This window comes from Microtus oregoni, unplaced genomic scaffold, assembly GCF_018167655.1.
Source record: "Microtus oregoni isolate MIOR12 unplaced genomic scaffold, Mior012 000005F_ref0000423, whole genome shotgun sequence".
Classification (NCBI taxonomy): Eukaryota; Metazoa; Chordata; class Mammalia; order Rodentia; family Cricetidae; genus Microtus; species Microtus oregoni.
Genome location: NW_024543064.1, coordinates 23642429 through 23659021, shown reverse-complemented (window position 1 = coordinate 23659021; position 16593 = coordinate 23642429). Strand labels below are relative to the sequence as shown.

At 53.0% G+C, this 16593-nt stretch overlaps 1 protein-coding gene across 3 annotated transcripts in view; it reads right to left on the bottom strand.

Moving 5' to 3' along the window:
• The window catches only part of Kiaa1522 (KIAA1522 ortholog), a 29376-nt gene extending 15834 nt beyond the window's left edge, over nucleotides 1–13542 (bottom strand). For 2 of the 3 annotated variants that reach the window (XM_041652521.1, XM_041652522.1), the window contains exon 1: nucleotides 13195–13542. In XM_041652521.1, coding sequence (XP_041508455.1) covers nucleotides 13195–13420 — 226 coding nt within the window. In that variant the 5' untranslated portion in view covers nucleotides 13421–13542. Of the gene's footprint in view, nucleotides 1–2086; nucleotides 2280–13194 lie in introns of those variants that run through there. The other variant, XM_041652523.1, reaches the window with a different exon arrangement.
• Between the last annotated feature and the right edge of the window lie 3051 nt (nucleotides 13543–16593).

Genomic DNA, 16593 nt, shown 5'->3' with positions numbered 1-16593 from the left:
GGTACAAAAGGGTCCTCCGGCTTCATTAGCAATCCAGAACTAATCTCAATCCTGTAGTTACTCCAAAACTGAGTTCAGAACTTCGCCTTCGCTGTCTAAAACTCACCCCAGCACAACAGATTTGATGTACAGCCTGGGATAGTTCCCAGCCCTGGCACTGGTGTTGCCTTGACAATGCTTCTGGCTTCTTAGCAACACCTTGGAGCCTGATTAGCGGTGGAGTTGCAGCAGGTCAGTAGAACACCAGAGTCGCTGGAAGCCAGAGTGAAACAGGATGTCAAAGCCAGGCCTAGGGATTAGTGGTAAAAGGATGAGGCCAGCCTTAGCAAGGTGAGACCCTATCTCAGAGACAACACTCCATCCTTCAGGCCCTCACTGTCATGACCAGCTCCAAAACAGTTTTCTTATGCCTTCCTTCAGTCACAAGCTTGTACCAACACTTGGTTCTCAGGAAACAAACACATCAGATCAACCATCAGAGAGCCAATGAGAAGCCCTGCCCAAGCCCAGTCCTGGTGGCTCAGTGTGGCTCCAGAGTGAGAAAGAGCCGCAGCCAGAACTTCACAGTTGACAGAGCGGGAAAACGACTGGAATTTCTGTGAGTGCACATGAGCAATATTAACCCTTTCCTACTGGTTTGGCCATCATTACAATAACTCAAACATTCGAATGCAAATGACCTTGAATCAAGGGAGGCCCTTTTCTCTAGACCCCCCATCTCTTCATCCTTGAAATGGCCTGCCAGAACCATAAGGGTCCCAGGTCACCAATGCAGAGGTTCCCTCCTTTCAGACAAGCCCAGTGGAGGAACCAAGGAAATCCAGGAGACCAAAAGAATCTGAGCAAAGTCACCAGCACCTCTGGCAGTGCCACACTAAGAACAGACCCCCCCTATTCTCCCCATCTAGGCTTCCTATCACCCTCATGTGGAGAGCTGATGAAGAATGAGATCACCACGCACCGAAAGTGGGCCATCCTGAGAACAGAGGTCGATATTCCCACTACAAGGACTCCCCATCCCACTTCCTCTTGGATTCCTCCTTACCCCAGATCAGAAGGTACCATTCTTACAACACCTGCCTCTATTGAAGACCCCCTTTTTTGAGGGGGGTGCAGTTTTAAATCCATCACCTTGCCCCTCCCCAGTCTCTGCGTTTACAAGGTGAGAAAACCGGGCACCCCCTCCAGAACCCCTTGGGACTCTCTGGGTTATCCAGAACTGCCGCACTGACTGAGAGGCCATCTCTCAGCCTTGGGATTGGAGGCCTTCCTCATTCCCTAGCCCCCACCCTTGGAGACTGGAATGTGACCCGCGGAGGGATCCCGCAGCACGCTGGGAAGGGCTGCAACAGCGTTCCAGCCCGGTGGCTGCATTGAAAGGGGGGGTAGACGGGGAGGCAACCTCGGGAACTGCGGGGGTCTGGAATGACGGAGCGAGGATGCGGTAGCGAAGTGGGGTGGGTTCAGAGAAACAGTAGGACTCCCGATCGCCAGATGGAAGAGGTCCCCAGCCTTCAGCCCTAGTTTTCTGCTTCTCCCTCCCACCTTTGTCTCCCCTCCCTTATGCAAACTTTCAGGCTGTTGGGGCAAAGGTTTGGAGAACAAGTGTGTGTGTGTGGTGTGTGCACATCCTGTGTGTCTTAGGATCTGTCTGTGAACCTGTGTGTACAGTTGAGTGCCTAAGACGTTGGACAACTGTACCTACATGACTCATGTGTGTGCCTATGTGTCAACCTGAGCGTGGGTGTAGCTCATGTGGCCATGTATGTAAACCGTGTGCACAGGTAAATATGTACCTGTGCCTCAGGAACTGTGTCCTGGTGCCAGTGTGTGGGTGTGACTGTATGCGGTTTTGGTCACTGCAGCGACATACATGAGAATGGGTGTTGTATGCAAATGTAAAAATATACGCGTGCCCGCCCGCGGTCATGAGTGGGTACGTGTGTGTCCGTGCGCAAGTGAGGGGTGGTATCTGAGCGGACTCCCGGCCCCCCACTCACGCCCACCAGGCCCTGGGAGGGGATAATACGGCGGCGGCAGGGACTGCAGGGACCCTCCTCCCCGCCTGCCCCGCCCCCACCCCTACCTGCCGGCCGCTTCGCCGATCGCCCGAAGCGCCAGAAGCTGCGGGTCCGGGGGCCGCTGGGGGCCTTCCTCTTGTGGTGTGAGTTGCCCATGACGAGTGCGGGAGCTGGCGTAGGCACCCGAGCTCAGCCCAGCCAGCCCGGCCGCCGGGCCCGCAGCCCGCGGAGGGAGGTAGCGAGACGCGCGGGCGGCCACCGCGGGCGCCCCCAGCCCCAGTCCGGCCACGCCCCCTAGTGCTGCGGCCAATGGTCACGCCGAGGGCGGGGCCGGAGGGGCGGGGCCTGGCGCGCGGCCCTTCCGCTCCACCCCTCCAAGAGACCAGGGAGACCTGCTGAGCCGCCCCGCCCTGAGCGTCAGGGAAAGGGCTCCGGAGGTCCAGGTTGGGTAGGCGGGTCGCGGGTTCTCCCAGCCCAGCGTGCCCTGCCTTTCGGGGAGGATTGAGGAGGAACTAGAAGAACTAGGGGCAGTCCTGTCGTCCAGACAAGCGGGGGTCGGACCCCTGCTGCTGCTGCTGAGCCCACCACTCCGTGAGTGTCAAGTGTTTTTGTATCGCTTTTCTCCTGTTACTTGCACACGTATCCAACTAACTGTATCTCTGTACTTGGGATGTTGAAAATTATAGTAGCATCTTTTTACTTCGTGCTTAATGTGTGCGAAGCACTGTGCTACCAGCTTTCATGCGGTGTTTCACTTCCTCTACAAAATAATTCTACAAGGTAGATACTTTTGTCGTGTGCATTTTACCGATGGGGAAACTAGGATTCCTTAACGTCAGCTGACTGAGAGCATCCATTAAGTACAGAGATAGGAGCCACATCCTGACTCAGCCGAACCTACAGCTTTCCAAGCCTTTCTCTTTGTTTATCTGTCTTTGACCTTGAAGAATGAGTACCTGGACAACTAAGTGTAACTGCAGAAAATATAGCTACATATTTGTGTAGATGGACATATATAACCTCTAACCTAAACATTTGTGTTGTCTCTGACTAGTATAACCATGTATGGTGCATGTGTGTCCATGTAACTCTGCCTTCATGTCTGAATGTGTACTTTGTTTTGTTTTGTTTGCTTTTCTAGACAGGGTTTCTGTATAGTTTTGGTGCCTATCCTGGAACTCTCTCTCTCTCTCTCTGTAGACCAGGCTGGCCTTGAACTCACAGAGATCCACCTACCTCTGCCTCCCAAGTACTGGGATTAAAGTGGTGTGCCACCACCACTGGGCCTGAATGTGTACTTTTTGTGTGTGTCTGTTTGCTTAGCACTGTGACTGTATTGCTCAGGGCAGCTGAATATCACTGATTTGTATTTGCGTTTGTAACCATCTGTCTGTGTGGATATATATGCATAATGTTTGTCAATAAGACTGTGTATGTTTTGTGTATAAGTATGAATGCAATCGTGTCTGATGCCTGTGTGTACATGTAATCTGAAGTCACCCATGTATCACAATGCAAAGTTGTGTGCCCCTTCCAGAAGTCTCTTTTCAAAACCCACATTAAGCCTGACCATTTCTGAAAGTCTCCTAGGCTACCCAAGGGCCTTACCTCTGTCCTCACAGCTGCCCTCGAGCAATGCACTGCATACCACTGCCTCACAGCGTCAACAGCAACTCTCCATCACCATCATTTTTACCTAACCTCTCAAACTGGGCTAGGAGTTCAAAGCCCTTGGCTCTAGTTTCTGTGTAGTTCTGCCAGCTGAGCAAGCCTTTCTACTACACTATACCACACTGCTGGAATGCCCAGGGATTCCAGGACATTCGACTCCCTTCTTGCAAAATGAGAGAGGGTCAAAGCTGATCTCAACCCTCCCAGAGGTCCTGTGCTTACCAAGAACCTGAGGTTAACAACGGTGCTGTCCCTGAAGAGCTGGCATTTTACTCCTGTACAGAAAACAACATTGTATACCAAGCAGTATGCAGTCTCGCCATTCTGCATAGAGAACAGAATCCTGTACCGAGCGAGGAGAGGACTGGCTGGCTGGCTAGCAGGTAAAAGCACCAGCTGACATGCTTTCCCAAATGAGTTACAGTTCCCATGAGCCACTCGGGAGAAGGACACCAACTCCCATTAGTTGTCTCTGCCCTCCACACACATGCTGTGGCATGCACACACAACAAATATATAAATAAATGAGCACGTCGAAAGGAAAGAGGCGGGAAAGATGGAAGAAGGCCGTACAGATCTACTGCCTCAACTCTGTTCACAGATGAGGAAACTAAAGCACCTAATGGAGACAGGCGGTGCGTGGGAGCAGAGCAGAGAACACTCGCAAAGTAAGTGCACATCTGTCCTTTGGCATGAATTGAGTGTGGACAGGTAGGCACGCGCCTGGGAGGGTATCTGGAATGGAGGGTGCCTTGGGCACCAGAGGCCCCTGCCTATCCCAGAAGCCCTCTCTCCAGCCATGTCCTCATTCTCAGAGCTCTAACTACACCAAGGGACTTGGCCCTCTCTAGTATGCACCTCCAAACTCCACATCTGCTGGCCGCTCTCCTTGCCTGGAAGACTCCTTTTCATTTCCTTATCAAAGCCTTGCTTGACCCCTGGCTCTTCCATGTACCCTTCTCTCTGGCCCAACTTTCAGTACTTCCCCAGGTGCTACCCTGTGAATGCTGAGCATACCTGAGGGCTTTCCAGCACCTCCTCCAAGACATCAGATTATTTAGGTATTTGCTTTACCAACTACAAAAATATCCACACTAGTCATCCTCGGCAACCCAAGCTCGGCACATAGCAGGTGTGCCCTGTGTGATGCTGAGGCTGGCAAAGATGGAGATGGTGAGGCCTGCTTACTGTGGACAGAAGCAATAATGTGGCTCTTGTGTCTGTCTGGTGGTGGTAGTGGCGGTACGGATGGGGGTAGCGGCAATGGCACATTAGTGCTTTTTGTTTCAAAGACAAGACCCGGCTGCAGGATCAGGGAAGAGATTTAGCCCCTAGCTGCCACATATGGCTAAGCAGGTGGTTCAAGAGCCCAGGAACCACATGATTAGCCTTGGGTACCTTGTGACTCCACCCCCACTTGCAGAATGGGGGCTAGAGGCTTGCAGGAGAGAACATCCTAAGCAGACAGGAGGCCTGACATGGTTATCTCCTCCCACCCCAGAAACCCAGTAGGTAGCATACCCTGCCACAAGATTCAGGTTCGGTGCCTGTGCAGGCCAAGCTGTCCCCATAGCAGCTGTGCGCGTGGCTAGGACTGCAGCAGCAGTACTTTGCAGAACCAGCCGGAGGACGGAGGAGCAGAAAGACAGAGTGGGCTGGAACACTGGGCGAGGTGGAGGATTTCATTCCTCCTGCCCGAGGCAGCTGCTTTCACCTCCTTCCTTCCTGCATTTAGCCAAGCAGCTGGATGTGGCCCTGGGGGCTGCAGACCCACTCTTCCCCCCCACCCCACCATGCTTAAGCCAAACACTACACAATGCTTCCTCTTATTCCAGTTCTTCAGCATGTGACAGGCCAGGAGCAGCTGAGAGGGCTCTGAGGGTTTGGGAGAGGGGATTTCCAGGAGTAGGGGAGGGTGTCCTGCTCTGCTCCCTGCTGATGTCATCGAGGGGAGGCGGTAGATTTTCCTGGTCATGGTGTCAGGCTACCCCCATACTCCAAGTTCAACAGACCGACCCTGTGGCCAATGCTGCTTCCGGAACTTGGGGCGAGGGGGCAGGTAGCAGTTGGGGAAAGCTCATAGACTGCAGCCTCTTCCCAGGCCTGAGGGAGGTTCAAGCAAATGGCTGGATGCAGGAGGCAAGAGAACTGGAACAAGGCCTGAAGGTGTCTGAGAGAGGGAAGGGGAGGTTCCCTGGGCTCCTCCTGGCTTCCTTCCTGCTCTTCCCTCCCTGGTAAAGGCACCTTTCTGGGAAGGGCTTTTCTGTTTGAAGTCTGAACAAAGGCCTGGGGGGGGGGGGAAGCTAAAGTCAGCCTGCCCCCCGCCATGGCTGGGATGGGCTCCAGTCCCTCACTAAGACCCAGCCAGTTCAGGTCAGCCTCCCAGAGGAGGTAGGTCCTTGAGCAAGTCAGACCCTCCTCCTCCGGGGCCTACCTGTAAGTACCATGGGGGTTCAGGTCCTTGAGCAAACCACCCCTCCTCCGGGGCCTATCTGTAAGCACCATGGGGGTTCCTTATGATAGCAGTTTTAACCATCTAGGATTTAAAGCTGCCCATGCTAGATCATCAATGACCCAAAGTCACTTAGTGCTGGGCCCTGTACTTGGCAAGACCAAGGCAAGAGCCATTCCACCCAGCTCCTGTCCTCAGGGTACCTGGATAGTAAGGTATAGTGACAGGTTTCCCCACAAAACTCCAGAGAGTCAGCGATGACCACCTAACCCCAGTGCCACGAGTCCCTTTTCCCCAGCATCCTCTCACCCCTCAGTTCTCCTGCACAGGTCACCTCAGGGAGGCTGTCCTTGATCTCCCCAAAGGATCTCTGGTTTAGGTCTTTTCAAACAGGGTCTTATGTAGCCCAGGATGGCCCCCAACTTGCTGTAGAACTGAAGGTGACTTTAAATTCCTGGTCCTTCTGCCTCTATCAGCCAAGTGCTAGGACTGCAGACTCTGCCCCCACACCTACCTCTGGTCATGATTTCTGGCCCTTCGATTATTTGTTCAGCGGATTGATTCATCCTTCCTAGCTGGCACTCTCCCAGATTCTGAGGTTCAAGAGGGCTGAGACTTCGCCTCTCTTGTTGATGCCCGGTTCAGTGCCTGACACACAGGAGGTACTGAGCATTTGCAAAGTTAGTTGTCTCCCTTTGCTGTCTAGACCCAAGGCAGGCAATACCCATCCAAGCACAGGGACTAGAAGATGCACAGAACAGCCACTCTACTATAGTGGAGGGAACCCTGCCTCCATAACCATGGCCTGGGCCCCAAGCTAAAAACCTGGGCAGAGACGCCACAAAAACTCTCCTAACGGTCAGTCTCTTAGACAGGGTACTCTAAAGGTTGGGGTGGTATGTACTGTTCCCCAGGAGTATCCAAGAGATGGGGACAGTGGTGCTGGTGCCCTCAAGGATGACTCAATAGATAGAAAGATGAAGGCCAAAACATGCTGGGGAAGGAATGCACATCAAGTGACCGCACCTGAGAATACAGGAGATGCTACGGAAAGGCAAACAGATCCAGCCTCAAGCAAAATGTGCCCAGAGACTTTGGTCATCACTTTGTTTTAGGTGATAAAGACAGCCAGGCGATGGTGGTCTTTAATCCCAGCACGCAGGAGACAGGTGAATCTCTGAGTTTGAGGCCAGCCTGGTCTACAGAGTGAGTTCCAGGACAGCCAGGGCTACACAGAGAACCCTGTCTCTCAAACAAAACAAAGCAGAAAAAAAAAAACAAAACAGAATGTTATGGACTATTGCTGAACATGATGGCATGTGCCCTTAATCCCAGAACATGAAAGGCAAAGGTCGGCAGGTGTCTGTGAGCTCAAGGCCAACCTAATCTACATGACAAGTTCCAGGACAGCCAGGGTGACACAGTGAGACCCTGTCTCAAAAAAAAAAAAAAAAAAAAACCAAGAAACTAACTTTGGGGCTAGAGAGATGGGGAGATGGGTCAGCAGTTAAGAGCACTGGCTGCTGTTCCAGAGGATCTAAGTTCCATCCCAGCACCCATACGTTGGCTCACAACCATCTCTAACTCCAGTCCCAGGAGAGCTGACATGTCTTCCAGCTGCCATAGGCACTGTGTGTAAGTTCTGCACAGACATACATGCAGGCAAAAACCCATACATAGAAAACAAGTGAATGAAATAAAATTTAGAACCACATAGTTCAGCATAGAGAGGTGGCATTGCCAGGCTACTGGGTCTCCTTTCCTGGACACAGTTCCTAAGCCACACTCTCAAATCCCAAGATATGGAGTCAGAAGTCACAGCACTTCCTGTATGTTAAGCCAGGGCACACCTAGCCAGACTGAGGGCAGCTCAGTCAGGGTCATACAGCACAGCAGAGCACCAAACCCAGGCACGGCAGGGGTTTAATGTACAGGCCTTTAAACCCCCCCCCCTGCGAGGGAGGGGGAGGCTGGCAGATCTGAGTTTGAGACCAGCCTGGTCTACATAGTGAGTTCCAAGTCAGCCAGGACTACTTAGTGAAACTCTGTCTCAAAAAAAAGAAAGGAGGGAGGGGAGGGGAGGGGAGTGGTCTAGAGAAATGACTCAATGTTTTAGAGTATTGTTGCTCTTACAGAGGACTCCAGTTCAATTCCCAGCACCCATGTGGTGGCTCATGACTATTAGTAACTCCAATTCCAAGGGATTCGACACCCTAACACACTCTTCTGATCTCTGCCAGCACCAGCCAGGCACACACATGCACATAACATACATACATTCATACACATAAATAAATCTAAAATGTGAAATTTAAAAAAACTGTTTATGTGCATTGATGTTTTGACTATATATATATATATAGACATATATATATGTCTGTGTGAGGGTGTCGGGTCCCCTGGAATTGGGGTTGCAGACAGTACGGAGCTGCCTTGAGGGTGCTGGGAATTGAACCCAGGTCCCTATGGAAAAGCAGCCAGTGCTCTTAACCACTGAGCCATCTCTCCAGCCCTGTTTGTTTTTTTTGAGATGGGGTCTCTCTGTGTAGTCCTGCTGTCCTGGAACTCATTCTGTAGACCAGGCTGGCCTCAAACTCAGAGATCTACATTCCTCTGCCTCCTCAGTGGTGGGATCAAAGGTGTGCGCCAAAAAAAAAAAAAAAAGAAAAAAGAAAGAAAAAAAATTAAGGCTGAAGGACAGGGTGACGCCAGTGGAGTCTAGGATCTACTCTGGAAACAAACAGTCATCCCAGACTCTCCTACACCAAGGACAGCCCTCCTGCAGCGAGTGGCCAAATGGAAGGTAAGGAGTTCCTAGGGTGACCTCTGCTGGGCCTCTAGGGTGAACTCTGCTGAAGGAGTTCCTGAATTCTATCACTGCCCAAAGGGACCGGGAGGAAAACAAACCCCTCCCCCAAGGATAGTCCTGCCGAGAGCTCTCTCCTTAGGAACTCATCTACAATCACATCACTAGGGAAAGTATGGCCCTTGAAGATTGTCATGCAGTGCCGTGACAGATGTCATTCATCATTTACACCGACAAGGAAGAGTCTCAAGTGTCCCAGGCTGGCCTAACCTCCCTGTGTCCGTGAAATGACCTTGAACTCCTGACACCTCTGGCTGCCACCTCCCAAGCCCTAGGCTGATAGGTGTGTACCACCACACCCAGTTCATTCAGTACAGCGGCTGTAGAGATCAGAGCCAGTGCCCGACTTGAGCTAGATGAACTCTACCCACTGGACTACGGCCCTAGCCCCAAGCTGCCCAGCTGCCAGTCTTCAGGAAAAAAAAATATTTTATGTATAAGAGTGCTCTGTCGCCGGGCGATGGTGGCGCACACCTTTAATCCCAGCACTCGGGAGGCAGAGGCAGGTGGATCTCTGTGAGTTCGAGACCAGCCGCTCCAAAGCCACAGAGAAACCCTGTCTCGAAAAAGCAAAAAAAAAAAAAAAAAAAAGAGTGCTCTGTCATTCTGGGTATCAGATCCATTTCAGATGTGAGCCCTGAGACACCAGGTGCGTGCTGGGAATTGAACTCAGGACCTTGGGAAAAGCAGCCAACACTCTTAATCACTGAGCCACCTCCCCAGCCCCCAAGCTATCAGCCTTGGCCTCAGGCATTCCCATCACTTTCAGCAATGCCTGACTGTGTGAGTACTAAAGACACTTTCTCAAATGCAAGAGACCAGTGGACCTTGGGCAACTTGCTTCCAACCTGAGGACTTTTCCACCTGTACTGGTGAAAACTGCTTACCTCCAAACACAGAAAAGCCTGCAGTGTCTGTTGATTCTCCTCCCCCCCTTCAAACTGGCCCTTCTTCCTGCTGGCCACCTCCAGAAAGCCTTCCCTGGCTAGCCTCCGGACCTGTCCTGGCCTCGGTCCCAGAACACTCCATCCCCACATACTCAACAAGTGTGATCTTTCCGGAAAATATGGATTCCTGTTTGCTTTTGCTTTTTCAACTTCCTCTTATGTCAGACACGGGAAGACTCCACCTTCTGTGACTCCACGTCAGTAAGAGCATGTGTGTCTGAGATGTGACTGAAACAAGGACTAAAAGGAACTAAACCAATGTCCAAGTCCTCAGCATCCCACATGAGAGGACTGCCATCGCTGGACCGCAGCTATCTAATGGGTTCTTGAACACCCTAGTTTTACAGATATAGAAGAGTAAATAGGCACCCTGTGTCTTGGAGCTCCAGGGACAGCAGGGTATTTCTCATTGGCCTCCAAACCTACTCCTACCAGACTCATGTTAACTAAACTTCTAACAGAATCTAATAACCCCTGCCTTCTGCATTGACTTCTCTTTCCTGTAAGTTTTCTGTCCTCTCTTGTAAGAACCTTGGATCAAGGCTGCATCCAGGGAAAGGTCGCAGAGAAGTTGTCTGTCCAGTGTCACGGGTCTTAGTAGCTGTATGAGAACTGAACTGCCTGACTCTGGTACTGTTCCCACTCTATCGAGTTCCCTCAGCTCTCTCTGGGCTGACTCCTGTCCATACAGCGAGCTGTGTAAGATCACCAAGTCTCGGCCCGGCAGTGGTGGCACACACCTTTAATCCCAGCACTCGGGAGGCAAAAGCAGGTGATCTCTGTAAAGTCGAGGCCAGCTTGGTCTACAGAGTTCCAGGACAGCCAAGACTGATTCACAGGGGAACCCAGTCTCAATAAATAAACAAATAAATAAAACACAAAACAAAACAACAACAACAAAAAGCTCTCTAGGTCTCAGTCCTGGGTCTTCTGGAGAGTCATGTTAGTTTGGGAGACTTCTGATTTTCATTTTCAATCTCAGCCTGGTTAAATTAGCCATTCACTGTCACTAAGCCTCAGGGTTTTCACCGGCAAAGGAGATTTTTGTTGTTGTTGCTATGTAGCCTGGGCTGGCCTCAAATTTATTCTCCTGCCTTAGCAGCTCCAGTGCCGGGATTCTAAGTGTGCTGCCACCATGCAGGGCTCTGCAAATGGGCTCTAGTGAGGAAATGGATGTAAGTCTCCCGACACATCCAGGGTAGTCAATCAATGTCAGATTTCTTCCTTTCCATGTCTGAAAGGGGAAGTGCAAGAGTCCTGGGGGAAGATGTGCAGCTCAAAACTCCACTGCGAGCACCGGCTCCCACTTTACAGTACAACAGTGATGGGAACGGGACCGTGCCTCTCACATCTCTGGCTCTCAGAATGAGATGACCTAATGAGCTTCCCACAGAGCCTTCCTGTTCTTCCAGAAAGTTCCCTCCTGTATTCCTCCTTCCCCAAGCTCCATCCTGATGGCCATTTGCTCTGAAAGAGTTAAGCCTCCAGCCTTTCCTTCTTGGCCAGTGGAGATTAGAGAGATCGGATTTATTTCTCTTAATAAACAGAAAAGAAGTTGGGCCAGACAGGTGACAAGGAAACAATTGGAACAATAGAAGGCTGGAGCAAAAAGGAACAAGGCTGCCCTTGGAAGGACCCGGGGCCACCTCCAGACCTGAGAAGACAACAGCTCAGGGCAGAGGGTGTCACCCATGCACGTGGACTCGGTGAGGCTGACATGCTGCCCAGAAAGCCCAGTGCCACTTAATACCAAACATAAGGCAGGATGACCCCCAGGAGGCCAGAGTACTAACCTACAACTCAGTATTGGCAGCCCTCTGCCTCCAGGCTGCTTGCCTGGAAAATAAGAAAGGAATCCACTCCCCTTGGGGTAGACCACCATCCCCTGACAACCTGACCACAACCCATTCAGCTGCAGTTCTAACTCAAGCTCTCCTAAAGGAGAGGGGAATGACTTCACCCTCAACCCCAGTGGGGAACCCCGGGACAAACTTCTCCAGTTCGGGGTTGCAGAACACCTGGAAACACCCCTCATCCAAACCTTCCCTCAGGGCTTGGCTCATTCATCTCAGTCCCAGCGCCCTAACTTCTATTTGTGGCTGGCCCGCAGGGAAACAGGGCCCTTATCCAAAAGGAAGATCAGGCCGGATGCAATGCACAAGAGGTTTTCCACCCTTTTCCTGACCCCTAAAGTTCCTTCTAATTCTCCAGAGGTGGTTAAAGGACACTGGAAAGGTAAACACGGCTAGATGGGACGGGCCCTGACCCCTCCATTCCCTCACCTTCAGCACTGTGTCTGGGCAGTACAGGAGAGACGCTTCCAGGGGCAGCCTGCCTTCTACTCCCCAGCAGAGCCTAAAGGTCTCCCCACCAAACTGAAGACAGAAGCAGATGCAGGAAAAGCCAAACAAGTGGCCAACATACAGTGACCCTAACAGGCATGGGCCAGGTCCTTCCCCGTTTCTCAGGCTGCCCATCCCTTAGGTTCCAGGAAGAGCCATGGGCTCAAAACTGCATGAAGACTAGCAAACAGCTGCTAGACTTCATCCACCCAGCCTAGGCACAGCCTCTCGATTTAACTTGGACCTCAGTTTCCCCCTTTCTCCACAGCAGCAAGTCCCTACCAGGACTAGGGAAAGGAGTGAGTGAGGAGGATAGGCCTTTGGTGATCTCACCACCCCGGGAGGTGGATGTTTGTGGTTTGGCCCAGGTAAGGAGGGGGTGGGGGCTGAGAAAAGCTAACTGTGCTGAACGACCTAAGGTAAAGGCCTCTAAGCTGAGTCCTTTGTGGGGCTGGGAACCAGGATCTACCCGGAGGGCAAAAACTCCTTTGGAGCAGGTTGACCTTAAAGACCCAAAGAGACTGCCACCCCAAGACCCAAGGCCACCTGCCTCTCCCTTTGGCCCCAGGCCAGAGTCACGTCTCTGACCCCCTGACTCAGCAGAGGGCAGAACCTGGGAGAGCAAGGGAGAAGTGTATCTCCACCAGGAGGGCCAAGGAGCCGACACTTCCTGCTTCAGTCAGGGGATCCCTGCCCCAGACGGGGGTCTCGACCCCTCAAAGTTGGATAGACTGTGTCTCTGGAGCGACGCAGGATCTATGTTGGGGTACCCTAGGTTCTTCACTTCCTCCAACACTACTGCCTAGGAGACAACCTTTCTACACAGGTCGACCCCCCAGAGGACCCACCCTGCCACACCCTCGGAGCGCTCAACCCAGGTGCCCAGCCACCTTACCCCGGCCTTTGCCCTTGGCCCGCTTGGCCTTGTCGTCCGCCTTCTTGGCCCGGGGGGTGGCCGAGTCGGCGCCCTCGGCCCCGGCCGCCTTCTTCTTGCGCCGTTTGCCCCGCAGCCAGCTGAAGGCGCGGCGGAGGCCGGAGCGGGACTTCTTTCTGCGCGGGGGGCCGCCGGGGCTCCCGGGCTCCTCGGCCGCAGGTGCGGCGGGGGGCGCGCGGGCCGCCATGGCGCGGGGCTGGGGGCGCGCGGTGCCAGCGGCGGGGGTCAGGCCCCCTGCGGCGCGGCGCCCATGCGCGGGGGCGGCCGCCGCTGGAGACGCGCCCGGAGAAAAGTTTGGGCGGCGGAGGACGAACGAGCGCTGCGGGGGCGGGGGCAGCGCGGGCGGGGCCGCGGGGCGGGCGGGGCGCGAGCGGTGGGAGCGGCCGTCGGGGGGGGGGGCGGCGGTGGCAGCGCAGTGGCAAACCGCCCCTCCCCGCCAGCAGAGCCCCGAGGACGAGGTCAGGCTACAGACGAGGGGGTCTCCCCAGTTGTGCAAGTCCGCCCGCGGAGGACCCCGAGAAAGTTGGGGATCCCTAGGGCAAGAAGGGGCTGTAGGGAAGGGCTAGGCTAGGACCACCCCAGGAGAGCTGGTCGTCTGGAGTACGTTTGAGGAAGACTTTTTCCCCAACACCTGGGACCTGTGGCAGGGAGCAGGTATTCCCCTGGCTCAGGACCACAGCAGACCCAGCCTCCAGCGACGCTCTGCGTTCCTGATTGTACCAGCTACTTTCGTGCGTTCCTGGAGTGGGTTGATAAGACCTCAGTTTACCCTTTATTGACCTTCGATTGCCCTAGGGCACCCTCGTTTAGAGTCGGGCTTTCCCACTGAGGAGGTGCTCGAGGGAGATAAATTAGGGTGGGTCTTGACGTAGGTGCCTAGAATGTCTGGAGTAGCTAGTAAGAGAAAGCCTTTAGAAATCTGGAAAATGCTGTGTTCATTTCCTTGCAGGCCTCTGGTGCTGACCAAGCCCTTTTATATCTCTGACTCTACAAGCTCTGAGGAAAGCAAGGTAGGGAATGTTACCCTTTAGGACAGAAGGAAGCTCATCTCCGCCTAGAGGCTAGAAATCCTACTCCTTGATCCCCAGAAAGGGCTTGTGGGTCGCCCCACAGTTAGAGTTGTCCAGCATTATCAGCTTGAAACATCACACAGCTTGATCCTTGTCCTGGTCACGGCCTAATCTGCTCTGGCATGCAATAGACCTCACTCTAAGAGAGCTGACTGCACCTGCCTTAGCCCCTGGATGTTCCAAGGCTCCAGCAAGTGGAGAACCTGGGCCCTCAGGCAGATCACCTGCTACCCACGCTGGGACTCAGTTTCCTGATAACACTACTCAAGCCTACAGAGTGTAGGCTTCATTCCCAAAGAGGCAATGGGCCCTGCCCTCAGGGGGCTTCTGACCAAACCTCCAGGACCTCAGCTCTTCCTGTGTTTACTGTCAAAGGAAAGGTGTCAAAGGCAGTACTGAGACTTGCAGAGAAAAGTGAGCAAGGTCTCAGGAAAGGGATAGTCTGCACACACTCAGGAGTATGAAGGCAAACACCCTGGCTTTTCCATTTGTTTGTTTTCACGTGTAAACAAGTCTTTTCTTAATGCCAGCCACGCACAGCAGGAGGGGAAAGGTGGACTAAGAGATCCAACTGCTTGCAGCCCTTGCTCTGGTTTTTGGCAGGAGCCAGGAGCCTTAGAAGAGTGTTCATTATTTCTTGCCCACCACCAACTCTTTCGATACTCTTCCCAGTGGCAGAGTTTAGCTGTATAATTTGCAAGGCCCCTTGTTCAACTATCATATCATCATCTTATGATGGACCTAGGTAAGCTGCTACCACCACCACGCCTGACTGCAAAGGAGGACCCGGGTTCATGGCAACTTTCAGCTCTCTGTAACACCAGTTCCAGAGAATCCAGCAACCCTCACACAAATACACATGCAGGCAAAACACAAATGCACATAAATCATTAAAGTTGTATTATTTAAAATTTAAAAAAAAAATCATCGCTTTCCATGAACTTGCAGCAATGGCAGGCAGAGTGCTTGCCTCCCTTGCCTGAGGCCCTGGGCTCACCACTGTGCAGAAGGAAGAGAAAGAAAAAGACTTCAGGAAACGAGGGTGCTGGTAGCTCAGAGTGCTTGCACCAGCACAGAGTCCTGTCTCCAGCCCCAGCTCTCTCTTGAGATCTGTATAGTCCAGTTGTGCTAGTGCTGTCTGTAACCCCAGCTCTCAGGAGGTGGAAGCAGGAAGGTCAGTTCAAGATCATCCTGAGCTACTGAGGGAATCTGAGGCCAGCCTGGATTTTATGAGAACTTTGGTGGGTGGGGCGACGCCAAAAGGTTCTACCTAGCCCAGGACCTTTCTGAGTTCAAGACCATTATGTGACTCGGACAGAACCCCCTGGAATTAACCCACAGAGCAGAGCCTCTGGTTCAGAGAGGAAGGAAAGAATACAGAAAAGTCAGGATTATATTCCATTCCCTCCTCCTTGTTCCAGTGCACAGCCGGCCTCCCCAGGCTCAGAGCAGCGGCCCAGCGCTCTGTCTACTGTTTAAATACGCTTCTGGGACACCCAGCATGGGAAGGGCCAACCTGGGCCCCAGCTGTGGCTGAGTGCTCCCCTGGATTCATGATTGCCTGGCTGGGCTCCCTTACTTCCGTGGCAGGACCTGGAAGAGACTTCCCAGCAGTCCCTGTAACCCACGCACAAAGTCCAACCTGGAGCCAGGCTGTCACCTGACCCAGCAGGAAGTTGCCAACCTGTCCCCGGAGAGGAACTAGCAATAACCAGACTTAGGGCCGCAGCCCAAGGTCCCTCTAGCTTTGTTCTAATGTTTTTGGAAAGCTCAGGACTAGATCTGCCGCCCACAGGCACCTGCTTTTGTCTCTGTCTGGGCCTGACTTGTCCAAGTACAGATTTCTCTCTCGGCCAGGCGGAGGTGTGAAATGTCCCTCGTTTCATTTGGATACTAGAAAGGGGTTGGGAGCTCCTGTGCCTACCCCCTCCCCTGTTGGCTTTTGGACCAATTGGAAGGGCTAGAATCTTAGTGAAGGGTGGAACAGTCCTGCTAAATTGCAGGCCCCCAGTAAACCCTTGGAAGAGAAACACACACACACACACCCCACAGAGGCCATGCCACCCCCACCTACCAGCATGCCCACGCCAAGTGCCCCCCCACCCTACCCCATCTAGCAGATCTGTTAACATTTCAAACAACCTCCCTGCAGAGAACTTCTTTGATCTTCCCTGCAGAGCCCCAGACTAATTCCACCCATTCAGCCTCTCCCTGCCCTTTCTGGGCTAAGAGGTGAAGTAACTGCCCAGGGTCATGGGTAGTGGCCCAGTGCAGGTGCGCCCAGCTCCCA